At 40.0% G+C, this 26718-nt stretch overlaps 2 protein-coding genes and 1 long non-coding RNA gene across 4 annotated transcripts; 1 reads left to right on the top strand and 2 right to left on the bottom strand.

The window, feature by feature from the left end:
- The first annotated feature begins 976 nt into the window (after positions 1-976).
- Positions 977-26718, top strand: LOC127450070 (uncharacterized). Its single transcript, XR_007898905.1, has 3 exons — positions 977-1086; positions 26033-26098; positions 26633-26718. It is a non-coding gene; the product is annotated as an uncharacterized LOC127450070 (long non-coding RNA).
- On the bottom strand, positions 3689-17129 carry LOC127450063 (G-protein coupled receptor family C group 5 member B-like). 2 transcript variants are annotated; one of them, XM_051713788.1, is made up of 4 exons: positions 17069-17129; positions 7909-9000; positions 5791-5825; positions 3689-5695 (listed from the first exon to the last, which is right to left on the bottom strand). In XM_051713788.1, the coding sequence occupies exons 2-4, from the start codon at positions 8912-8914 to the stop codon at positions 5603-5605; spliced, it is 1134 nt and encodes a 377-aa protein (XP_051569748.1). In that variant the 5' UTR covers positions 8915-9000; positions 17069-17129; the 3' UTR covers positions 3689-5602. The 2 variants fall into 2 exon arrangements, with proteins under 2 accessions (XP_051569748.1, XP_051569749.1); XM_051713789.1 differs by having other exon boundaries at positions 7909-9068; positions 17069-17119.
- On the bottom strand, positions 17676-20447 carry LOC127450069 (retinal cone rhodopsin-sensitive cGMP 3',5'-cyclic phosphodiesterase subunit gamma-like). The gene is made up of 4 exons (XM_051713798.1): positions 20393-20447; positions 18531-18688; positions 18400-18440; positions 17676-18231 (listed from the first exon to the last, which is right to left on the bottom strand). The coding sequence occupies exons 2-4, from the start codon at positions 18674-18676 to the stop codon at positions 18155-18157; spliced, it is 264 nt and encodes an 87-aa protein (XP_051569758.1). The 5' UTR covers positions 18677-18688; positions 20393-20447; the 3' UTR covers positions 17676-18154.

Here is a 26718-nt window from a genome sequence, read left to right on the forward strand (position 1 = left end):
GTCAGTGAGATTTCAATTTGTGATGTGTATTTCTCTGACCATAGCCCCGTGATGTTTACTACCTCTGTCTCTGACCAAACGGTTAAACCATGCACCCCGACCCGTTGGTCCTTTATGCTTTCTTCTCACTCCTGCGATAATTGTTCTAATAATTTCTAATATCTTAGACTCAATTGCTCCACTAAGAGTCAAGCATCCTAAACCTTAACTGGAGCCTTGGTTTAATGACACTATCCGCTCACTTAGACAAATCTGTAGAAGAGCAGAGCACAAATGGAAAAAAGACAAACTACAGGTGTCTTATGAGATCCTGAGGAACCCACTGTCTACCTTCCAGAAAGCGGTTAAAGCCGCAAAGACTAAATACCTCTCTGATGTTACCACTAAAAACTCACAGACCTAAAAAAACAATTTCCACTATTAACTGTCATTAATCCCCCTGTTAATGTATTTCCAGAGACTTCAACTGTGCTCTGTGAAAGCTTTTGTTGATTTTTTGTTGATAAGATTATTCTTCAGATCTCACCCCGTTCATGATCCATCTGAGTTTTCAAACCTGTCTGTTAAATGGAGTGAGTTTGAACCTGACTCTCTCCATATGCTTAAAGAAATAACTGGTCATATAAATTTCACTTCCTCTCCACAAGACATGCTTCCTGCTTTGCTGCTGTTTGGATGCTTTTGCGTACAGCTCCGTGCTTTGCTACCTTTATTTTGCTGTTTAACCTCTTATTTTCATAACAGCAATTCAGCACAGTGTTCAGATGTCCTAATTTGGCACCCACATTAAAACCAGAGACTTTTGGGACTGAAATATTACTACAAAAAGTGGATTTTCTGTCAAAGCGGTCTACCGGCCTCCTACTACCAGCAGTTTACATTCTTGAAACAGGACAATACAACTGTCTTCACACAGACAGACGAGAAAGAAAATGCCTCCTTTTGGCTAAAACTCCACTTGCTGCTCAAACTGCCACAGACTTCTACAAAAGATTGCAGTTCTTGAAACAAAGTTACTTGTGGTTCTGCCACCCCTGAAGGAATACACAGGAGAGCATCTCCATGGATCCCCAATGCCTACAGCCGGTGAGTCCTGTGAATCTAATGTTCCCTGACAGGATAAATGGAGCCCAGATTAACCAGCAGTACAGGTACCAAAATAACTGGTGAAAGTAATGTGTCGGGTCCTCGCTACGGTAACAGCAACATTCACAAATGTTTACAAAACAAGCAGGAACCCGATGTGCCTGTAGCTTTTTCTATATCTGTAATGTTAAGTGATAGAAAGACTAAGGCCTTCTCAAGATGTATGGCAAACCTATCTATCTGTTGCCAATTAGATGTCAGTCCGAGATTGCTGTGGGGCCAAAAACAAATACTGTCAAGTAAGCACTTTTAAACATCCACTCACTAAAGAACAAGTCATTTTTAGTCAATGAACTCATCACCACAAACAACCTGGATTTTATGTTTCTAAATGAAACTTGGTTAGAAAACAGTTGCAGTGCAACAGTCCTCAATGAATCAGTCCCTCCAAACTTTCATGAGTGTCTTCAGAGCTGTTAGCAGAGGTGGAGGATTAGCTGTGATTTATTTAGAGATGTCTTTCAATGCAAGCAAGTGTCACTTGGTGATTACCTGACCTAAGTATTGTACTAAAAGGTGCTCCACGCATTCTATTTATAATAATTTATTGGCCTCCAAAATACTCTCCAGCCTTTGTTTATGATTTTATAGAACTGTTATTAGCAACTTCCTTTGAACTTGACTGTTTTATTATTGCAGGGGATTTCAACATTCATATAGATAATCCTGAACACAACACTGCAAAAGAACTCATAGCAGTTTTAAACACTTTTGATCTGACTCAGCATGTAGATGGACCCACACACAATCGTGGACACACTCTTGATCTGCTCATTAGTAAGGGCCTGATCATTTCATCCATTCTAATTATGGATGTAGTGCTACCTGACCATTTCTGTATTTCCTTTGATATTGATTTCTCCTGCCACTGAAGTTAGATCTGTCTCTGTCAAAAAGAGGTACATAAATGAGAATACTAGTGTACAATTTATGAAGGTTATATCTATGACACCAAGTATATCTGCAGCCTGTGTTGATGTTCTCTTCGATGACTTTAACTCAAAATTTAAAAATGCTGTTGATGGTATAGCTCCTGTAAAGGTCAGGACGATCACTGGCAGGCATAAAGCACCTTGGAGAAACACAACAGCATTACAAAGCATGAAAAGGTAATGCAGGAAAGCAGAATGAAAATGGTGGGGAAAATAACTTGAAGTCCATCATAACATCTACAAAGACAACCTTCATACTTTCAGTGTGGAACTAGGCACAGCTAGGCAGACTTTCTTCTCAAATTTAAAAAAAAATATTGTTATCCCCTTTTCTCCCCAATTTAGAATGTCCAATTCCCACTACTTAGTAGGTCGTCGTGGTGGCGTGGTTACTCACCTCAATCCGGGTGGCGGAGGACAAGTCTGAGTTGCCTCCACTTCTGAGACAGTCAATCCACGCATCTTATCACATGAGCCATGTGATAAGATGTGCGGATTGACTGTGCATGACACCGCGGAGACTCACAGCATGTGGAGGCTCATGCTACTCTCCGTGTTCCACGCACAACTTACCACACACCCCATTGAGAGCGAGAACCACTAATCATGACCACGAGGAGGTTACCCCATGTGACTCTACCCTCCCTAGCAACCGGGCCAATTTGGTTGCCCACCACAAAAACTTAAGAAATTAGACACTAAAAAATGTGTTTAACTGTTTAGAAAAAGATCTGTTAGAAATAGTCAATGCCTCACTCTTTTCAGGTACTAAAGTCCCTGAAAACTACAGTTGTTAAGCCCCTTCTAAAAAAGAACAATCTTGATAACTCCATTTTAAAAAACTACAGATGTTTAATAGGCAAAATCATTAAAAAATTTGTTTTCAATCAGCTGAAAAAATTCTTAATCTCGAATGGCTACTTGGACAATTTCCAGTCTGGTTTCTGACTGCATCACAGAACAGAGACGGTGCTTATAAAGATACTTAATGATATTCGGCTAAACACTGATTCAGGAAAAATATTAGTGCTGATATTACTAGATCTCAGTGCTGCTTTTGACACTGTTGACCACAACATTCTCATAGACAGACTGGAAAACTGGGTAAGGATCTCTGGGATGTTCCTCAGCTTGTTCAGGTCATATCTAGAAGGGATATTATGTGATCATAGGCATCTAGAAGGGATAGTATGTGAACACAGGTAACTATGAATCTGAGTGAACATCCATGACGTGTGGAGTCCCACAAGGCTCAATTCTTGCACAGCTCCTGTTCAACCTGTATATACTCCCACTAGGCCAAATTATGAAAAAGAACAAAATTGCGTACCATAGCTATGCAGACAATACCCAGATCTACCTAGTCCTATCACCAAATGACTACAGTCCCATAGACTCTCTGTACCTGTGCATTGACAAAATTAACAGTTGGATGTGTCGAAACTTCCTTCAGTTAAACAAAGACAAGACAGAGGTCATTGTTTTTGGCCCCAAAGTTGAAATTCCCAAGGTGAACACGTACTTTGACTCCAAGGATCAATCTCAATTCTGGGATCACAACAAAAGAACGGACACAATTATAAAAATAGTAACATTTTACTTTAGGCAAGGCAAGTTTATTTATATAGCATATTTCATACACAATGATAATTCAAAGTGCTTTACATAAAGAAAATGTAAAACCAATTAAGAACAAGAAATGAGAAAAGTAATAAAATAAAAAAAAATCTATTGAAAGATTATTAAAATAAATAAATAAATAAAAATAGTGCAGGAATAAAATGATACAGTTCAATCAGTAAGTATAAATGCACAGCTAAGCAGATGTGTTTTCAGTCTGGACTTGAATGTGGCTACTGTTGGAGCACATCTGACCTCTTCTGGAAGCTGGTTCCAGCTGCTGGTGGCATAATAGGTAAATGCTCTCTCACCTTCCATTTGACTTGAGCCCTGTTCACACATGCAGTGGCTTCCAGCGACAAAGTGACATGATCTAATTTATTTTCAATGAGAGCTAGTGACTTCCGGCGACACGAGCGAGAGTGTCCTCTGGCAACTAGATGTGGGCATGTCCAGAGACTTCAGAAAGTTGAGAAAAGTTTAACTTAAGGTTGCTAGGGTGGGTAGAGTCACATTGAGTTACCTTCCTCTTAGTCGCAATATGGGGGTTCTCGCTCTCGGTGGGGTGATTGGTGAGTTGTGTGTAGACACCAAAGTGAATAGCATGAGCCTCCACACACACTAAGTCTCTGTGGTAACATGCTCAGCAAGCCATGTGATAAGAGACACGGGCTGACTGTCTCAGAAATGGAGGCAACTGAGGTCTGTCCTCCGCCACCTGGATTGAGGCAAGTAACTCACCACCAGAAGGAAGTAGAGAGCATTGGGAATTGGCCATTCCAAATTGGGGAGAAAAGGGGAGAAAAAAACAACTAATAGGAGTGAAGACTGAGTCAGTGGAGCTCACGTCATCCATCTCTCAAGTGCAGACAAGACAGAGAAGTTTTAGTTGATGTGAGTGATTTCACTGTTCAAAATTATTTGTCTGTGGCAACATACATAGATATAAAAAATTATGCATGGAAAAGAAATTGTGTGCAGTCTGAATGATTTTTATTTGTACACTGATCTTATACAAATGATATCTTAGTTTTACCAGCAATATGCCTCATCTGTGATCAGACATGGCCAGACATGTGGTCCGCCAATAACATTAGAGCCACAGCAGTAGAAACGTGCACTAGAGACTTCACAGGACAGAGACTAGCAACATTAAGTGATAAAGTTGCTGCATGTGCAAATGGAACTTTGAATTAGACACACCCCCTCTTTCCAAATATACACACACAGATACACTTGGAGAGAGAGATGGACTGGCTATTGGGAGAACCGGGATTTATCCCGGTGGGCCTGCCACGATATGGGGCCGTGATATGCCAAAGTGGGCCACGATATGATGAAGGGGGCCTTGAAATGGTGCCGCGACATGCAAAAGGGGACAGCAAAACACATTGCCACATTTTATTCTGTGTAGCTGACAGAACATGACATGCAACATGCCAGTGGCAGTGCGCCCAATAGCAGCAGGTGACTGTATAGACAGTATTTTCACATTCTGCTGGCACTGAACGCATTACTGAACTGGCTCCCCCGGTGAGCCTGGTTTCCCCCGAGGTTATTTTTTCTCCATTAACTAACATCTTGTGGAGTTTGTGTTCCTTGCTAAAGTTGCCTTTGTCTGCTCACTGGGGCTCAACAAACAATTTTTGAAGCATAATTTCGAATTAAGTTTTTCAATGAAACAATGTTGTGAAAAGAACTATACAAATAAGCATGACTTAACCTGGAAATATCCTTGAAGAAAACTTGTCAGGTATTTTCACAACATTTCCACAGCTTTTATTTTGGTGGCATAAAATGCAAGACACACTTGTGGGCACTAAAGGATGATGAGACAAATTGGTAAACTGTATGTTAGGGTTTCATGATTTGTTTGCTAAAGTTATAGAGCAGAACTGAATGTGTCAAACTCTGTGTATGTAGTATTCGTCGTATGGTTTGTTGATGTTGGTGGTTGTTGGTCGTGGGATGCTGTAATCTTTCTCAGTGCTGATCTCCTGAAACATTTAAACACACGACAGACTGATCACATGACAGTGACATCATCACCCATCCACTGCTGAAAGATTGTGATTGGATGATCAGAACTCACTGTCATGATGATTCCAGGGGACTCCACGTCTTTACCTGCAACACAAAAATGTGACCTTTAACCTGTGACATAACCTGTGTTTTCTCTCACAACTACTGTACACAGACATGGATAGCATGGAAAAACAACCGTATTAAAGTTACTTAATTGTAAATGGTTCCCTGAGCTTGTTGAGACACTGTATGATTGTTTATTATTTTTCAGTATCTCAGACCGTCATAGGGTGTTTTCAGACCTGTAGCTCATTTGATTTGCTCCGAAACAGGGGCTAAAGTTCTTGCAATGTTGCATTTTCTTCATGGTTAGGTGTGCTTTCAAAAGGGAACATTTAAAACAAACCAAAGCTGTGTTAATAAAAGTCACATGTGAGCAAACAGTCCCCTTATTGCTCAGAATGTTTGTGCGCTACCTTACAAAATTGCCCAACTTTGCTGCAAACTTTCTGCAAATTCACTACTCATTATTTTCACTTGCAAAAGAGCTTGTTATTCGCCACAAATGTTCCCCAGAAGTTTGCAGCTCTTCAGTGGTAATGGTGAACCTGCAGCAAACCTTTGGTGACAATGAAGAGTTTGCCACAAAGCTCATTTGCATGTGAAAATTAACGAGTGATGAACTTGCAAGTTTGTAGCAAGTTTGCGGCAACTCTAGACTTTTTGTAAGGGCTGTTTCGGTGTTTAGCTCAGAAGGGTGGGTGATATACAGTAGACATACAGTAATTGGTACAACATTTCGAGTGTTGTTTAAATTGCAGTTATGCAAAACGCAGCCACATGGTACAGTTTACACTTTACAAGTGGAGCTCTAAATGAAGACTGCTCTTCCTGCATCCCTCCTGTCTCATTTTAACCATTCATCACTAACTTCACTTGTTAGGTAGTTCAGGGGGCCTTAGTGCTCGAGCCGAGTCACCAGCTCTCTTCGGCAGCTAGCAAATCTGTCGAACTTCATCGTATTCAAGGATTTTATAAAAATGCGAACTTGTGAATCAGAGGTTTTGCTACAATCAGAAAAGCTATTGTACTAAAATTACTTTAAGAATAATTAAATAACACCTTTATTAAATATACAATTATACCTAAAATAGTCGCCAAAAAGGTTTCCACTATTTAAAAGAAGGCTAAATCCAACTGGGGGCCTGGGTAGCTCAGTGGTAAAATATACTGGCTACCACCCCTGGAGTTCACTAGCTTGCAAGTTCAAATCCCAGGGCATGCTGAGTGACTCCAGCCAGGTCTCCTAAGCAACCAAATTGGCCCAGTTGCTAGGGAGGGAAGAGTCACATGGGATAAACTCCTTGTGGTTGCTATAATGTGGTTCATTCTCAGTGGGTGCTTGGTGAGTTGAGCGTGGTTGCCACAGTGGATGTCATGAAGCCTCCACACACTATGTCTCCATGGCAACACACTCAACAAGCCATGTGAGAAGATGCATGGGTTGATGGTCTCAGATGTGGAGGCAACTGGGATTCATCCTCCACCACCCAGATTGAGGTGAATCACTTCACAACCACAAGGACTTAAAAGCACATTGGGAATTGGGCATTCCAAATTGGGAGAAAAAAAAAAAAAAAGGCTAAATCCATGTTTTGATGATAAATTACAATGACAAGCTGATGAAGCAAATGTCCCAAATGAGCCGGCTTTGAAAACCCCCTTAAATAACATTTCTTAGCATGCAGAAATTATTTGATGCACATAATGTAAGCCAGCTTCCTGTCAGAAGGGATGTATTAGATTTAAAGCTGAAGTGTGTAACATTTTCTGTGTTAAAATACTCTTAACATGCAGAGAGAACTGTAAGTAATTCGTAAGTTAGGAAAACTGTAACACTGTGTCTCTGTGGTGCTATAAAAATGACCTAACCTATCCAGCCAGACACAACAAAATTGACTCAACCAGTGGCATGAGTTGGGGGGCGGGACTATCTGTTTGTTTGATCAATAGAAGATGAGGGGCGTGTTAAGAAACCTGTTTGAAAACAATGTTTATTTTTGCAATTCCACACTGTGGCACAGAAATGACATACTTCAGCTTTAAATGGAAGAAAAGCATTCCTTTCTTTTATTTCCTTTTTCCTTTTAATTCCTTTTTTTCAGTGTGTCTTTGTCTATGTTACCTCTCCTCTCATCCGTATCCATCTGGAAGCCACTGTTGTCTCTTCCTGTTTTTGTTTCTTCTGTGACCGCTGCTGGTGTTTTTCCAGGGCTTGTCCACCCTGTGAAGTGCAACGGCGGATCTTTCATACGTGCTTCACATTGGCACATAAAGTGGACCTGAGAGAAACCATGCCCCAGCAGCAGCACCCAGCCATTAGCAGTTAGTGCGATGCTAATCACGGGGTCGTCCCAGTCAGGGCTGTGGCCCATCGCACGGTTCCCATATATGAGCAGTGTAATCCACACGATCCAAACACACACGCTCAGCAGCAGCGTCAGGACAAGCAGTGCCGCCTGCAGTTTGGTGTGTCGATGCATCTGTCGGCCCGTGTAGCTGTAGCTGTAGGTGATGTATGCATTGCAGAGGAAGCGCAGCGCTGTCACCAGCGCAGCAGCTAATAGCACCATCACGTAAATCTGCAGCATGACAAATTCTGCTTGTGAAAACTCACATGTTCTCTCGTCCCGGATCAACACAACCAGGAGCCACTCCACGGAGATGATCACCTGCACCAGCACGAGTGTCACAGTCACGCCTGCCTCTCTCCAACCGCGCACCAGCCCCACATCCATTAGGACGAGACCACGAGCAAGCAGAGCGCCGAACACAATGCAGAACAACATCCCAAACAGAAACACCCGCACAGGGCACGTTTGTGGTGACAGCGAGATGACAAACGAGAAAGGAAGAGCAAACATGCCGGCTGTACCCAGCAAGAACAGCAGCAGTGCTGCCACCGCTGTCGTGCTGACTGGTCGCCCACACCGACAGGATGCGCACACCAGCCACAGAAGCAGAAGCGATGCTAGTGCAATGCAGCTCACAAAGCCCAACGCCGCTGCTGCCTGCACCACGATGCCCCAAATGTCGCAGAGCTGCCAGTACAGCTGATCCAGAGCTGATCCACAGCCTGCAGGACGCGATCCGTTTGACCTCTCGACTCTGACTAGGAACTCCATGGACATTTGTTGGCCGGAAGTGGCCGTCTTTGGTGGCAGATTTGATTGGCAGCTCCAGATGCAGTTTGACAGAAATTTATCCTGATGATGATCTGAGGAGGAAGAGTGATGATGAAAATAATTGTATCTTTTGCAATCTTTCAATCATCCACAGAGTGATCTACAGGAAACACAGAGGGGCTCAACATTCAGTTACATTTTTTTTTTTTTAATCTCACAGAACTATTATCACATAGAAACGTGCTGCAATATGAATGTGTATGAGGTCTGCAACTGAACCTGAGCCCAACAGGACCTGACAAGCTGGGTTCGGGTGGGTATGTAATTATTGGGGGAAAAAATTTAATTAAACTAAACAGATTATTATTATAAATATTTTATATAATATATGCTACATTTTTTTAATTTATAATTTTTTACTTGTTTCGTGCACACGCATGTGTCTGCACTTTTTTGAAATTGTTTTTCTATGTAAACATGCACAGGACTGCCACAGTTTTAGACACTGTGTCAAGTTAAAAAGAACTTCAATATTTATAAATGCATCTCAAGACTTCTGTTTCATGTGCTATCTTGTTTTTAGTGCAGGTGTCACAAAGATTCAACCTTCAGAAGAAGTCTAGGTGTCAAAGAAGACTTCATGTGACTGTTACACTCTTACACATGATTCCAAATTGTTCCTCAATCACTAAAGTTTCAGCATTTGATAAACAGAAAGTCTATGTTTTTTTCTGTCTACTCTGGTGTGCTGAGGAGATGTCATGTCTTGTTACAAATGTAAACTATGATGTTTACATAAAATACAGCTACTGCAACAAATTTACTTGCTAGGAGAAGAAATTAAGCGAAAGAGAGAGCAATTTCAGTTTTGGGTCAAGTTTGGGCTTAAAATCTGATGGTACCAATCGGGTCACATGGTCTCAGGTAGTGTTCGAATTGAGTTTGTGCTCTTGAGGTTAGACTAACTTCAGGACCTTACACTGACTTTTAGCCATAAAAGCACAAGTCTGTCTACTCTGTTTGAACTAAATGATGATGTGAGATGCATGCATGACTCATCACTACAGGAATCCCTACCAAAAATTAACAATAATTCGATAGGTTGATTAAAAGGAGTCATTTTGATATTTTATTGAGTTGTAAGACAAAAGTAAGATGGTAATCTAAATATAGAGACATTTTTAGAATTTAAATAGTGGCCTCCGAGGCTGGGATGCATAGTGTATGGAAGAGCTATAAATAAGACGTAGCTCAGCTCTTCTCATTACCATATGCCTTATTGTGTTTTTCTGTTATTGTTTGTCATCATGGACTGCATACTGAGGTAGATATTGAGGCAGGGGTGCTCGTCATGGGTGCAGCATAATAAATGAACAAAGGTATTTCTCCACATAACATCCATTTAATAACTTTTGAACTGTTTTATAGTGAGCTAACATGTAGTGTTATATAAATACTGGCAAAACTACTGTACGTGGTTATTAACTGCATACAATACATATTAATTAACCTCTAGTGTTGGGAGAGTCACGTGATGCCATGCGATGAGCGAACGTGCAAACAGCAAGCTCTGCACACTTTGCTAGCTTTTAATTATTTTTATGTCATAAACCGGTGAGATTCGATACACCCTGCTATATATCTGTTCTTTGAAGTCAACATGTCAAAGAATTCAAAATCCTTGGGCTCTGGAGATATTAAAAGACACTTATGTGCTCAAGCTGATACCTTAGACAGGCCCGCAGGCCAGGGACTCGGTTTGGACGGTGCAGCGGGAGAAATTCAACGCCAACTGGCGAGCATGACTGTGATGCTGACGAAAGTTGTTGCTGACTTAGAGGATCTTGCTGTACTACGTCGATTGATTACTGTGATGGAAATGAAATTCTCTGAGTTGGTTACAAGAACTGGGGATGTCAAGAGACGGATCGATTATCTGGAGTCATCGGAAATGGAATTAGCTTGGAATGCATTTGGGAAAAACTGGAGGATTTGGAGAATTGTAATTGGCGAAACAACGTCCGAATTGTTGGAATTCCTGAGCATGAGGAGGGCCGAGATATGGTAAAATTCCTAAATGAGCTCTTCCCGAGTCTGCTTGACATAACTGGCCATAAGATGGAAATTGAGCGAGCTCACAGGGTCCCGGCTTGCAGATCCACTGAGGGAGACAGGCCCCCATCAATTCTGGCCAAAGTTTCTGAGATCATCCGATAAAGATTTCGTGTTACGTGAGGCAAGGAGTAAAGGAAAGCTTTCTTGGAAGAATCACAGCATTTTCTTGTTCTCAGACTTTGCGAATTCAACAAGAGATAAACGTGATCGATTAAAGGAATGCAAGAAACTCTTATATCAATGGAAGATCGCTTTTGCAATGATGTTCCCGGCCAAACTGAGAATAGATACTAAGGATGGCCGCAAAATATTTACATGCCCATAGCAAGCATTGTCTTTCATGGAGATATATATATATATATATATATATATATGGCCTCCAAGGGAGCTTGTCTTGCTGTACATACACTTGACTGTCTGAGGAAGCTGGGCACCATTTTTGTTTCTTTTTGTGCTAGTTCCACCAGCGGCTGGAGTTTTTTTTGTGGAGTAACACTCCTTCGGGACAGTTGTAGATCAGTCTGGCCTTCTTTGTGCCTGTGCCTCCTGTTGGCTGGAGTTTGTTTTGTGGAGTATTTTTTGTAGGACATTGGAAGGATTAAGTCATCTCATGAACAGACAGCTCACTGAAGATTCGTTTGACTGTCTGAGGGTTCCGCTAGTGGCTGGAGTTTGTTTTGTGGAGGAACACACCTTCGATACAGTTTTGTGAATGAATCTTCACATTCTTTGTGTTTATTCTGCCTATTGGCTGGAGTTTGTTTTATAGATTATTTTCTGTTATGTCATTCTGTTTCGCAGAATTTGTATAGAAGCACCGGACTTGAGCAATCTGATGGCAAAATTGTCGCAGGGACTCTCGTAGGCATACATGGACTTTTTGAGTTTAGAGGGATAGACGCCAGTTGGCACTGTCGTACATGGGGTTATTGCACATGTTTTTCTTTTTTCTGTTTGTTTGGTTCGGGACAAGTTTGGGGTTGGACTGTTGCACTAATGTTGCAATGCGGTCTTTATAATTTTATTTTTGACACACAATCTATATTTTCTGATATGCCAAAAGTTCAAATGTTAATATGAGTGGATTATTTCTCTTCACGTGGAATGTGAATGGGTTGAGGCACCCCATAAAAAGAAGGAAGGTTATTTCTTTTTTTATATTTCTAAGAAATTCGATATAGTGTTTCTTTAAGAAATGCATCTTTCCCAGCAGGAACCTGAAAAATTTAGGAAGATATGGGGTGGACATGTTTTCTTTAGTGCTGGCTCAAGTAAGAGCAGGGGAGTCATTACATTGATAAGTAAACATCTACAATTTAAATGTCTCAAACAGATTAAAGATAAATTAGGAAGAGTCATTATTGTTTTAGCAGAAATTCAGGGGCAAAGGTTGATTTTGGCTAATATTTACGCACCTAACGCTGATGATCAGGGCTTTTTTTATAGATCTTGAAGGGATGTTGCAAGCCGCTGGCACCCCTCATGATATAATATTAGGAGGAGATTTTAATCTTTTGATGGACTCGGTCCTTGATCATAGTGAAGCAAAAGTGTGCAAGCCCCCTAGAGAAACATTGATGCTTCACAGGATGCATAAAAATCTTGGTCTTACAGATATTTGGAGACTCTTAAACCCATCTGGGAGGGACTTTATATTTTTTTCATCAGTCCATAAGATTTATTCTAGAATAGATTTTTTCTTGATATCTAAGTCCCTCATTTCATCTGTTGTTGATTGCTTAATTGGAAACATCTTAGTCTCTGATCACACCCTGGTGAGTTTAGAGGTGTTACCACACACGGAGAAAAATAAATCATATAGTTGGCGCTTTAATGTATCCCTTTTTGCAAAATCCTGATTTCCAACAAATGTTAAAGGCTGAAATCAGTGTTTATATGGAGACCAACTGGTCCTCAGTATCCTCTGTGGGTGTGGCTTGGGAGGCACTTAAGGCAATTCTTAGAGGCCGGATCATACAGTATGCCTCATTCATCAAAAAATCCAAAGCACGAGAACTCGTGGAGCTGGAAGGGAATATTAAAAATGCCGAGGCAGAGCTGAAGCACCAAATGTCATCTGATGGCCTCAGAGAATTGACCCGACTGAAATACAGATATAACACTATTTTGTCACAGATGGTGGAGTTTTGGCTATTCAGGGCAAGACAGTCATACTTTGAGTCGGGGGACAAAGCAGGGAAACTTTGGCTAGATATATAAAGCAGAGAGAGTCTTTTTCTACCATTCCCTCTCTGCTGGTGGTGAAATATTTACCTCAGCCATTGATATTAATAATGCTTTTAAAGAATTCTATCTTGATCTTTATTGTTCCACATCTTCATCCACCGATGAAGATGTTAGAAACTTTGTGGAACCATTAGATCTTCCTAAACTGACGAATGAGCAAAAAAATTCTCTTGATTCTGAGATAAACTTGGAGGAGCTTGGCGAGGTAATCAAGACCTTGCCTATAGCCAAGGCTCTGGGGCCAGATGGCTTTGCCGCTGAGTTTTTAAGATCTTATGCTACAGAACTGGCTCCACATTTGTTAGAAGTTTATACAGAATCATTAAAGAATGGAAAGCTTCCGCCAACCATGACACAAGCCTGGATCAGTCTGATTCTTAAAAGGACAAAGATCCAAGTGAGTGTAAGAGTTACTGTCCAATTTCCCTGATCCAGCTAGACGTTAAAATATTGTCAAAAATTTTCGCTAACCGATTAAGAAAAGTTATGACATCTCTTATTCATATAGATCAGGTGGGGTTTATTCGGGGCTGCAGCTCTTCTGATAACATCAGGCGTCTAATTAATATCATATGGTCAGTAGCGAATGATCAGACTCCGGTCGCTGCCATCTCACTTGACGCTGAAAAGGCGTTTGTTATAGTAGAATGGGATTATCTTTTTAAGATTTTGGAAATATACAGGTTTGGGAAGACTTTTATTGGATGGATTAAGTTAATTTATAGACACATGGTAGCGGTGGTACAAACAAATGGACTAATTTCAGATTATTTGACTCTGGACAGGGGCATCCGGCAGGGTTGCCCTCTTTCCCCATTATTGTTCTGTCTTGCCCTGGAACCATTAGCAGCCGCGATAAGAAAGGAGGATGATTTTCCAGGGGTGGTGGTGGGAGGTATGGCGCATAAGCTTTTGCTTTATGCAGATGATATTTTATTATTCGTCTTCGACCCCATTAGATCTATGCCTTGCCTCCACAGAATTATTAACTCCTTTTCTAAGTTCTCAGGATACAGAGTCAGTTGGTCTAAATCTGAAGCTTTGGCTCCGACAGCGTACTGCCCAGTAACGGCTTTTCAGCCAGGAGCTTTCCAGTGGCCCAAACAGGGCATTAAATATTTGGGCATTTTATTCCCAGCAAATTTGTTTGATTTAGTTAGAGTTCATTTTGACCCTTTAATTAAAAGGTTTTCGAGCGATGTAGACAGGTGGGCTTCATAACATTTATCTATAATTGGGAAGGTTAATGTTATTAAAATGAATTGTATTCCAAAATTCAACTACCTGCTACAGTCTCTCCCTATAGATGTCCCCTCTCTTATTTCAAGCAATTTGATAGCATAGCGAAGTCCTTCATTTGGAATAACATCTGGTAAACATCCCAGATTACATTTCAATAAGTTACATAGGCTGGTTGACAAAGGAGGGCTAGGCCTACCCAAAAACATTTTTTATTATTATGCATTCGGTCTCAGACATTTGGCTCAATGGTCGCTTCCACCTGAAAGAGCCCCTCCCTGGTTTGGTATTGAACAGGAAGTTCTTGCCCCTATTTTGCCATTGCAATGCCTTTCTAATAACTAACCGGAGAAGTTAAGTCACACCCCGTTATCTCGGTATGCATGCGGTATGGACAAAAGTGTCCAGAGTGTTTAATTTGGACATATATTTAAATGTTGCCTTGAGCATATGTCTAAACCCAATATTAACGATTAATAAGTCCCCTGTCTGCTGGTCACAGTGGATTGAGAGGGAGGTTAATACACTTGGTGACCTAAATGAGAGTGGAGTGTTGAGATTGTTTGAAAATATGGTCCAACATTTCAGGATTCCCAGATCTCAGTTCTTTAGGTATTTACAGCTAACCTGACCTAACCTGCTCTGTACTATTTTTGAGAGTAGCATACACCCCCCTAAAGCAGCAGATACTCTAGAAGTGGTGATTACTGCTTTTGGAAAAGGTCATGAGTCATCAGTGTATTACTCCCTGTTAATTCAGAGTCTGGGGGACAGAGCTTCAACTTCTATTAAGAAAGATTTAAACTTGGTATTGGGGGAGGGAGTGTGGGCTAGGATTCTAAAAAACGTCAAGTCTACATCTAGAGATACAAGGGTGCATCTGATGCAGTTTAAGATTTTGCATCGATTATATTGGACACCTTCTAGATTGTATAGACTTGGTCTTAAAGACACACCCACCTGCTGGCAATGCAGTTGAGAAGACGGGGCCACAACCCATGTTTTTTGGGGATGTGTTAAGATACAAGGGTTCAGAGATTTATGTGTGGTGTATTGGACACACAATTTTCATTTTGCCCCAGACTCTGCATCTTAGGTGATGGGGCGGTCATTAATTTTGGGGATAGCATCTTAAAAATGTGTGTCCTAGCCAGAGTTATGGTTGGCAGACAAATTATTCTTAGGGGGTGGAAGACAGCTGGGGCACCCTCGTTTCGGGAGTGGTGCGGGGAGATGGGCGGGGTGGAAGCACTTGAGGAGGCAATTTTTAGAAGTGTGGTGGATATTTCGCTTTTTTGGAGGGTCCTCGGGAGGGTCAGTGGAGAGGGATTTCTAATTTTTTGTTTGATATGTATGTGCATTCTTGTTTTTTTAAAGTATATATTTTTAGGTTTAAAAAAAATAATAATAATAATAATTTTATAATTGTAAGTGACCATTGTAGTGCGTGTTTGTGTCGGGTGGAGGATGTTTGGGGTTTAGGTCTAAGATAAAAGATGATTGAATGTTAGCAATTTTCGAGAACCAACAATCATATATCAAAGAAGAATTTTATTTTACCATTATTGTGAGATGAAAATGAGGATTCACTCTGTCAGTGTCACTCAGTCACCGTAAGTTCCTTTAGAAAAAAAAAATCTAATTTGGATTGTTTATGAAAACTGCATCAGATAATGGACAATGTCGCGTTGTGTCACCGCAAACATTTGAAATAGAAAAAAATCTAGTTTTATGTTCCTAATATTCTAGTTTTGATGAAACACCAGAGGACCCCCCAGGTTACATTATTTTGGCCTGGGACTAAAAAAATTATATTGGCATAATTATCTCACACTGGCATGAGTTTTATCTCACAATATTGAAATAAAATATTATACAATTATTTCATGCAACTTTTAGTAGTACTACCTTTGTTTACTCACTGTTACTTATTTTGCTTTGGCAATGCAAATGTTCAGTTTGTATCATATGAACCACACTAAACTGAAACTGGATATCATGTGCGCGCGCGTGAGAGAGAGATTTATTCTTCTGATAGTTGAAGGATATTTCCTCTCCAGGACAAAAGTGCAGTTGTGAAACGTTTATCGTTGATGTTATCTCACTGAGTTTAACAAATGTCTTTCCTGCTTCATACTGTCCTATTTAGAACTTTTACACATTTTCACATCCTCTTCTTGCAGCAGGTACTAGTAATTTATTCTAATATTTTCTGTTTTCTGATTAATAATCTGATGGCTGTGTTTGACAGATCTGAATTAAAAGAGGCTTCAACTCTTAATGACTCAAACTGATTTAAAATGTACATGATAAAATGTGTCATCTGATTGAAGGAAATACTTGATTTTCTTGAGCAGCAGATTATTTAATGAAGAGGGTTTTGAGATCAGTTTGTAATTTGGTGTCTAACACAACACACACACAATGCAAACATGACATCTGTAAAACAAGTTTATTAATACTGTGACCTTCTGATGTTGTTATTAACTGAATTCCATAAAATAATTTAATGATTTGTTTGTGTTATCTGTAAGAAATTTTTAGATAAAAGTTTCTCACCTGCAGCTCAACGAGACGAACACCATCAGCTCACTGCCGCCTGCCTGCCTGCCTGCCTGCCTGCCTGTCTGTCTGTCTGTCTGTCTGTCTTTCAGGTGTAATGGGGGAGTGACTGATGGAGTCAATGGATTTGTTTCAACTCTTCCTGATTTTCCATTTACTGTGTGTGTGTGTGTGTGTGTGTGTAACAGCCAGAGGCTACAGAGCAAACTCTCTCTCTCAATTCAATTTCAGTTTTAAAGTACTTATTTGATTGTGTTTACATACAATATTGCCAAAGCATTAATCACAAATCTCTCTCTCTCACTCTCTCTCTCTCTCTCACACACACACACACACACATTCAACACAATGACTCAAACACTCATTCTGATGAATCATTTCATCATGATTCTTCACATGAATGGATATTATTGCCTTTCTATTTTTTTTAAACTGTTTGTTTTTTTATGCGTGTTGTTGTGTGTGACGTTCATTAATATTTTGCATCCTGAAGTGTGATTTCATGAGTTCTGCTGCAGATTGTTTTAATGTCTCATGTGTTTAATCATATTTATCATTCTCTTGAGATATTTGTTTATATTCCTGTACAATAAAGTCAACAGAGTTACTGAAAATATAAACTTTAATTACATTTCTACTCCAGTAATTACAGTTTGCACATTTAATAATATAAATGTGTTTCTGGAACGAACTCTACGAGATGTGTAAGACATGGGAAGTGATGTCATTAGTACAAGAAACACCTTCTATAACAGGTCACAGTTAGGGGTGGAGTCACGGCTAGGGGGCGTCTCTTCATCTTTATGACTAGGTTTCAGTAAATTGATTGACAGCTGGGATGTGGATTGGGAGAGGAAGTGGAAATATTTGTTGTCGTCTTATCACAAAAGATACAAAATATGAAATATTATTATATAATAATAATAAAAAATAACAATCATATTAATAATGACAATGTCCATGTGTTTGTATAATCCTTTACCATTAAACATCATCATAACCACACGACAACATCAAGTACAAGGGGCGGGGTCATGGGAAGAAAGGGCAGAGTCGAAGGCGGTGACATCCAGGAGGTGGAGTTTAGATAATGCCGTATTTGGCCAGATCGCTGAGCTCCATATCACCAAACGCCTCCCAAGGGCAAACCACAGTGATGTCTGTCACATGACCAACAAACAGAATGTGTGTTAGTGTGCTGGAACATATGTGTGTGTGTGGTAGAACATGAACGCACAGCTATATAGTTATACATCAGATTGTATTATCATACATGTTAATTGTGATGAAGTCAAAGCATTGTGGGTTAATTTAGTAATTGAACTCACCTGTGCCGAGACCTTCCATACCAGGAATATCATCACCGAACCTGAACACGAGACAAACAAACACACTCAGTGACGGACACGTTCACATGCACTAATATAGTGTGTCTGTGTGTGTGTGTGTGAGTGTGTACCCTTTCTGTCCAGGTTTGGGTGCTTTGCTCTTGAATGTGCGTGTCTGTCTTTGTTTGAATTTGGGCGGTCCCTTCTTGGGCGTGGTTGGTCCTGCAGTGCCGGCGGGCGTGGCCAGAGCACTTCCTGCGGGAGGAGCAGCGTTCATGTCTGCGTTTCCCTGAAACAAACACACACACACAGAAGAAGACACGTGATGCTTATTATTAGCTCATCTGAGAGACTCATGGTAATCTCAGATTATCAGATTAAACTGTCACTCACTGGAATTAACACAATCCAGAGATTTCCTCAGTGCTCTTTTATTCTGTTGTTTGATTGTTGTGTCATGATCATAGATCAGATCAATATAACGTGTGTGTAATCATGATTTACTATACAGCTGTATCACGCCTCACTCGCTTTCACCTCTCAGAATAACACCATTCATATGCAAAACAATATTTTATCTCCATTTATTGATTTATTTGCTGAGTAACTGTGTAAAAAACAGGATAATATCCAGTCTATATGTCTCTCTCTTATCTGTCTGTCTTCATATGTCTCTCTCTCATCTGTCTGTTTCTCTCTCTGTGTTTTATCAGTCTTCATATGTCTCTCTCTCTCATCTGTTTGTCTCTATATGTCTCTCTCTCTCTATCTCTGTGTCTTATCTGTCTCTATATGTCTCTCTCTTATCTGTCTGTCTTCATGTTTCTCTCTCATCTGTCTGTTACTCTCTCTCTCTCTGTCTTGTCTTCATATGTCTCTCTCTCTCTCTCTCTATCTGTCTTATCTGTCTTCATCTGTCTCTCTCTCATCTGTCTGTCGCTCTCTCTCTCTCTCTGTCTTATCTTGTCTTCATATGTCTCTCTCTCTCTCTTATCTGTCCGTCTCTCTCTCTCTCTCTCTCTCTCTCTGTCTTATCTTGTCTTCATATGTCTCTGTCTCTCTCTTATCTGTCCGTCTCTCTCTCTCTCTCTCTGTCTTATCTGTCTTCATATGTCTCTCTCTCATCTGTCTGTCTTCATGTTTCTCTCTCATCTGTCTGTCACTCTCTCTCTCTCTCTGTCTTATTTTGTCTTCATATGTCTCTCTCTCTCTATCTGTCTTATCTGTCTTCATATGTCTCTCTCTCATCTGTCTGTCGCTCTCTCTCTCTGTGTCTTGTCTTCATCTGTCTCTCTCTCATCTGTCTGTCGCTCTCTCTCTCTCTCTCTCTCTGTCTTATCTTGTCTTCATCTGTCTCTCTCATCTGTCTGTCACTCTCTCTCTCTCTCTCTGTCTTATCTTGTCTTCATATGTCTCTCTCTCTCTCTTATCTGTCTGTCTCTCTCTCTCTCTCTCTCTCTCTGTCTTATCTTGTCTTCATATGTCTCTCTCTCTCTCTCTTATCTGTCTGTCTCTCTCTCTCTCTCTCTCTGTCTTATCTTGTCTTCATATGTCTCTCTCTTATCTCTTATCTCTTATCTCTTTCTCTCTCTGTTTTGTGATGGTGAATCTCTGACCTTGTTAGCAGCATGTAAATTCAAGTTCAGAACATCTTTATACTTTCATAAATTACGATCTGATCTTAATATAATAAACATTTTCCTGATTTTTTAAGCAACAGTTTACACCATAAGAACAATGTGGAATAGAAACCAAAATAAAATAATAAACAAAACAACAACAACATAATAAACTGAACTAACCCATAAACTAGAGTAGACCTCAACAGAACAGAACATAGTTTTATGTTTCTAATATTCTAGTTTTAATGAAACACTAGGGGAGCCCCATAACTAGATATCAGTTCAATAATAAACAGTGTAATAAAATAAAACACTATTTGATTGTAAATGAGTGAAACAATGAAATGTTTTGAAGATAAATGCATGTTTACCTGTGTGTCTTTGTGTGAGCGGCGTGTCTCTCTCTCTGTCTGTCTATAGAATGAGTCTGTCTCTCTCTCTCGCTCTTTTAAAGTCTCACTGAAGTGTAGCTCCACCAATCAGCTGTCGGCATCCCGTTAAGGAAACACTAATTGATTTAAGACTCTTTACAGTTCATTTTGTGTGTGTGTGTGTGTGTGTGTGTGTGTGTATTTAATCTCAAGGATCTCATTTCCTGAACATGTGAGAAGATGCAGAATCTCACTGAACACACACAGTAAAACGTGTTCTTGTTATTCTACGCAGTAAAACTTTCCCATCTTTCTCCACATGTCAAATAGCGCTCTTTTACTGTCTTCTATTAGATTGTGAGAAATATTGTCTTCGTGCACTTCGAAGGATCAGGTGGAGTTAATACTGAGACATTGATCTGATCAGACGTGTCCTGTGATGTCACAACACTCGACGTGTCTGGAGTCAGTTTATACAAAACAGACATGAACGCACTTACAGTTCCATTGTGTTTCATTACAATCGTAGTCACAAACATTTCTAACACAAATACATATATGTTAGGGATAATCCATAGCTAAATGTGCGTTTAACGATTTAAATGCACAACAAAGGTGAAGAACCATCCAACGTGAAGCGGAGGTCAATTCAAATCGTTTAATGCACATCTAGCCATGGATGTGTGCTAAACTTAAACACACCAAAATATTTACTTTATTCAGTTTAGATTTACTGGACATTTCACATTAATATCAGTTTCTTTAAATGTGCCAGTCGACCCATTACTGTCAAGATCCTGCCTTCAGTCTGGTTCATTTCTCTCTTTAGAGGCAGAATCCTGACCCTAATCTTAACATAACCCTATATCTGACAGAAAAATCCTGCCAGATTTTGAACCCTTTCTTCATGGGGCTGTTTCTCCACCCAACATCATCCGGCATGATTCGGTCTCCTGAAGCACAGCCTCTAATACCAAGCTTTTGAACTGTTCCCAGGGTGGTCGGCCTATACTGAGGGATGCCATGGTTTTCCTCGATGCGGCCGAGGAGCTGTTCTTGGGTGAGACCCACTTGAAACACCTGTTCCTTGGACTGGACGAGCCTCTCGTCATGTTTGGCCCTATTTGGGGCTGGTAAATCACGCCTGCCACCTCAAAGAGATTGAGGTCCCTCCAGGTTTTATTTAATGAAGAAAGAGACAAGATTCATCACACTCAAGACAAGATTATATGAACATGTGAAATCATTTCACACAAACAGACACAACACAGTCAACTACAGATCTCCTGATGGGTGTTATATAATGCATGTTTGTGATCGCTGAATGTCTGACAACACGCCTCATAATCTGTTTTAATAATCTATGTTAATCTGCCCTGAGATCTGAATGGAAACAATCTCTGAGCTTTAACAGGGACATGAAATTCCTAGCCCCCTGTTGTGTTTACAGTACTGTCGAGTACATCTTACTGTACTTCTCTTCATTGTCATCTGTCAGTTTTGCTGAAATACACAACATGTAAAAAAGCATTGTTGGGGGGGGCCTGGGTATCTCAGCAAGTATTGACACTGACTATCGCCCCTGGAGTCACGAGTTTGAATCCAAGTTGTGCTGAGTGACTCCAACCAGGTCTCCTAAGCAACCAAATTGGTCCTGTTGCTAGGGTAGAGTCACATGGGGTAAACTCCTCGTGGTCGTGATTAGTGGTTCTCGCTCTCAATGGGGCGTGTGGTAAGTTGTTTGTGGATCGTGGAGAGTAGCATGAGCCTCCACATGCTGTGAGTCTCCGCGGTGTCATGCACACGTGATAAGATGCACGGATTGACGGTCTCAGAAGCGGAGGCAACTGAGATTCATCCTCCACCACCAGGATTGAGGTGAGTAACCGCGCCACCACGAGGACCTACTAAGTAGTGGGAATTGTGCATTCCAAATTGAGAGAAAAGGGGATAAAAAAAAAATTTTAATTAAAAAAAGCATTGTTGGTTTAGACATAGATGATACTCATTTTCAGTAATTATCAGTACAAGTGTGATACTGTGTTTTGCTTTTTCAAAGAAAGATGAGTGGGTCACGTGACGTCATGCTAAAATATGTGCTGTGCAAAATTATTAATAAATTATAAAAAAAATTTAAAAAAAGGAATTGAGTAGAAGGAAATTTCTAGTCATCCACACTTTGATATAATTTATTAACTGTTCATTTGGAAAATTGTGAATTTTGGTCGGGTTTCGAAGAAATATGAAGTTGGGTATCATCGGCACAAAAATGAAAACTAATTCCATGGTTCCTGATTATATCTCCCATGGGAAGAATATAAAAGGAGAAAAGCAGAGGCCCTAAAACTGATCCCTATGGCACTCCATACTTTTGTTTGATCTGACAGTTCCTCATTTACATGGACAAAGTGGTAGCAGTCTGATAAATATGACCTAAACCATGCTAAAGCAAGTTCACAAAGGCCGACATAATTCTCCAGCCTGTTCAAGAGAATGTCATGATCTATCATGTCGAAGGCAGCACTAAGATCTAAAAGCACTAGAAGAGAAATGCAGCCACGATCAGATGATAAGAGCAAGTCATTAGTAACGCTGATAAGTGCAGTCTCTGTACTGTGATGGGGCCTAAATCCTGACTGAAATTCTGATTCTGAGTAGACTCATTTAAAATAATATATTCCTGTTTTAATGCAGGTTTCAGTCAAACAGAGTGCATCAAAGTATAATCTGTAATAATTTCATTTACAATTGGTGCTTTGGAAGCGATCTAATGTTTAGTTGCACTACCTTTATATGATGTTTATCTTCAGTTTTTTTTTTTTTTTCAAGTTTGACATCAATAAAAACATTTCTAAATGACTTAATGAGGGTTTTGTGTTTGGTAGTTTGGGGAACAGACACAGTCTCTATATGATATCTAGGTGATACAGTATCTATGTGTTGTATTTTATGTGACCTGTGTGACATCTCAAGGCAGCTAGCAGACGTTCGGATTAGCCAGTTTGTCTGCTTCCTGACCTGGGCCCCAGTTAGTCAAATACTATCATTATTAAGACTATGAGCCAAATTACTAGAGAGGAGTGTGGCACCTTCTCTGGAGGGATGGAGTCCATCTCTCTTTAGTAAGTCAGGTCTACCCCAAAAACTCTTCTACTTGTCTATAAATCCTATGCTATTCTCCAGACACCACTCAGAGATCCAGTCATTCAGTGACACTAATCTACTATAAACCTCATCACCACGATGAGCAGGGAGGGGGCCAGAGCATATTACAGTGTCTGACATCATTTTTGCAAGTTCTGTGACAAGATTAATTGCAAGTTTTTGCAAGTTTAGTTCTGTCAAACCCCTGTTAAGCTAATGGCAGCATTGCAGTTTTGGTTGTTTAAATGTCATTTTCCGAGCATCTGGCAATGGAATTCCTTTATGGTCAGAGATCGGAGAATTTAAGTAGGAATATCCAACATCTGACTTGAATGAAATGCAGCATGAGTCTCTCGCTAAACTCCGCCTCTGACATTGGCCCCGCCTCAATCCAAGTTGGCCTTCTTTGGCCCAAGGGTAATCAAACCAAATGCCATTGGCTCCGAATAAGCCCAGAGAAGGCACAATGAAGCCTCGGAAGTGACAGTGGGAACGCATCTGGTCCTGGCACGCACTAGCATGCCCTCATTTGGCCTGAGAGTGGAAATGCGGCTAATGGGGCCAAAACGCACGTTTCAAAAGTATAGACACAAGACACAAACAATATGCGTGTAAACATGATTTTACTGTGATAAAATCACTTAATGTGTAAAGTAATTTTGCAACTTTGTTGCCATGACGATGTAACACTGTATACTCTAAAACCACAATAAAAATTATTATTTAAGCAACTTCACAGCTCATATAACACAGAGTTTTAACGGAAGAATTAATGTAAGTGCTTTTATAAAATTATAAGCTTCACATTTCTGCCTTTAAACCCTCCAAATATTGGCCCCATTGACTTCCATTGTAAGTGTCTCACTGGAACACAGATTTGTGCTTTTGTTTTTTTAAGAAAAGGAGGGACAGGTCGAAATTAGTTTTTGTGGTAATCAATATTATTTCACAAATGCTGTCGATTGAACTTAACTTGTACTGAACCCGGAATATTCCTTTAATGTGTTGAAACTTCATCTGTCAGAATCAGAAGATTTTGTGAATTTCAGCAGTTTTTCACTTGTGTAGTAATTGTGTCTGATGATGTTTAGAAACAGAAATCTTCAGTGTCTCCGTTAATGCACATTCATTATATTCTGACCTGAACAAAGTTCCCTGTTTCTCATCTAGAAGGTTCTCTGCAGAACTGGACATGAGAGAGCGCCGGTTTAATCTGGTTTAGAGCTTTAGATGCTGGATTGACCTGCAGGAAGTCACACTGCATGCCTCAAGAGGGGGATTGTGGGTAATTGGATGTGACTCAATGGGGCCTGACATACAGTAAAACATGACGCACATGTCACATAACAGTCTTAACATGGTAAACATGGTAAACATCACAGCAGAGGTCTGTTTCCCTTCACAAGAGGAACTTTGACTGAGTTTCTGAAATACTTGAGTTTACTCAAGCACTGTTCACAATAAAAAATGTATTTCTGTAAAATACTGATGAGATCAGTTTCTAATGTTTACTCATATAAAATACAGATGCATTTCTCTTCTGTATTTCTATTCTCAGATGCATTATCTAGAAAGATCTAGCGCATCAAATGAAGAATCTTTTTCTATAATCATTAGTTTATTTGATGACATTTTATATATACAGCAAAGTACTAATGTGATTATTGCTGACTGCTGATCCAATCAGGAAACAGATTAAAGGAGATCACAGTGGAGGCTGACATGACATCATCACAACACTTGATTTCTCATGAGTTCATATTCCTCATTTTTCTGTTTCTTCTTCTGTAATGAGTTCAGAACTGCACTCAGAAATGTATTCCTCATTAAAACAATGCTTGTATTAAATTCAAATAAATGATTGTGTTGCGGACTGTTGCGTTATGCTGAATGACCAGCATATGTTAACATCCAGCGTGACATGAATAAAAACTACTGAACGCACCTCGAAGCTCAAACAGATCTTTACACAGTCATCAATACTAACACATGTTTTCTTTAATGTCGCTGTGTGTAATTTCTGCATCATCAGACAGAACTGGAGTCCGTTTGATTTGACTCAATAATGTGTTTGTGGCAGAACTATCTGTCTGACGAACAATAGAGAACAGTGTTTGGAAACTCTGTATTTATTTTTTATGCAGTACTGTTTGCTGACTCTAATGGTGCAGAAATTACACACTTCAACTTCAGTGATTCATTATTTATTTATCATGAAAAACAGTGCTGATCTAAGAATACTATGTGTTTCTACAGTCAAACTAGGGATGTAAACAGAATAAGTGTCAATATCAACTGGTTATTAACCGTTAACTGACAACCAGAAATCAAACCGCTTACATCCCTAATGCAAAACACAATCAAACATATAAGTGAGAGAAACGTTGAGTGACCTAACCCTGTTGCAAACTGTGTCAGATATTATTTGCACCCATATTGAAATACTAGCATACAGTATATGGGCATAACTGCAGTGTGTTTATTGTGTTTATTTAGAGTCCCACATACACACTTGTGGCAGCGGGGGCGTGGTCAAGCGTTCGTCCGGAGAGAGAGAAAGCGGTAAGGGCGCTTGCACCTGAGCTAGATTATGTGTAACACCTGTCTCTAATTGCAGTGAGCATGGAGAGAGCGGCATATAAACAGCCATGCCACCAGAGAGAGAGAGAGAGAGAGAGAGAGAGAACTATGGGCAGCAGCCCTGCATGTGTTTATGTTTGTGTGTTTTTGTTTAAATTTTATTATTAAACTATTATTTATGTTGTCAAGCCGGTTCTCGCCTCCTCCTTCCCCTATAACCCCTTTACAAAACTATATTAACCTCTACCCCTAAACCTAACCTTAACCTTACCTTAGAAAAAATGACCTTGGTTTTACTAGAGTAACCAGTTTCACTATGGTATTTTGTTATAAATTTAGAGTTGCCACCAAATTAACCATTGTTACACTATTACCACCATATTACTGTAGTAACACCATGGTTAACTGCATTAATAACATCTATCATGATCTATAACTCTGCAATAAATTTAATGGCATCTATGCTAATATTATTCTATTTGTTTCCCTGTCTCAACCTTGGGATTCATATCCCAGATCTGGCCAGATCCAGCTCCATTCCTGCTTGGTGTCGGACTCCACTGCTACGTGTCTCTGAATGATGACGACAAACTACAGCCGGT

The sequence above is a fragment of the Myxocyprinus asiaticus genome, chromosome 13, assembly GCF_019703515.2.
Source record: "Myxocyprinus asiaticus isolate MX2 ecotype Aquarium Trade chromosome 13, UBuf_Myxa_2, whole genome shotgun sequence".
In the NCBI taxonomy this organism is placed as follows: domain Eukaryota; kingdom Metazoa; phylum Chordata; class Actinopteri; order Cypriniformes; family Catostomidae; genus Myxocyprinus; species Myxocyprinus asiaticus.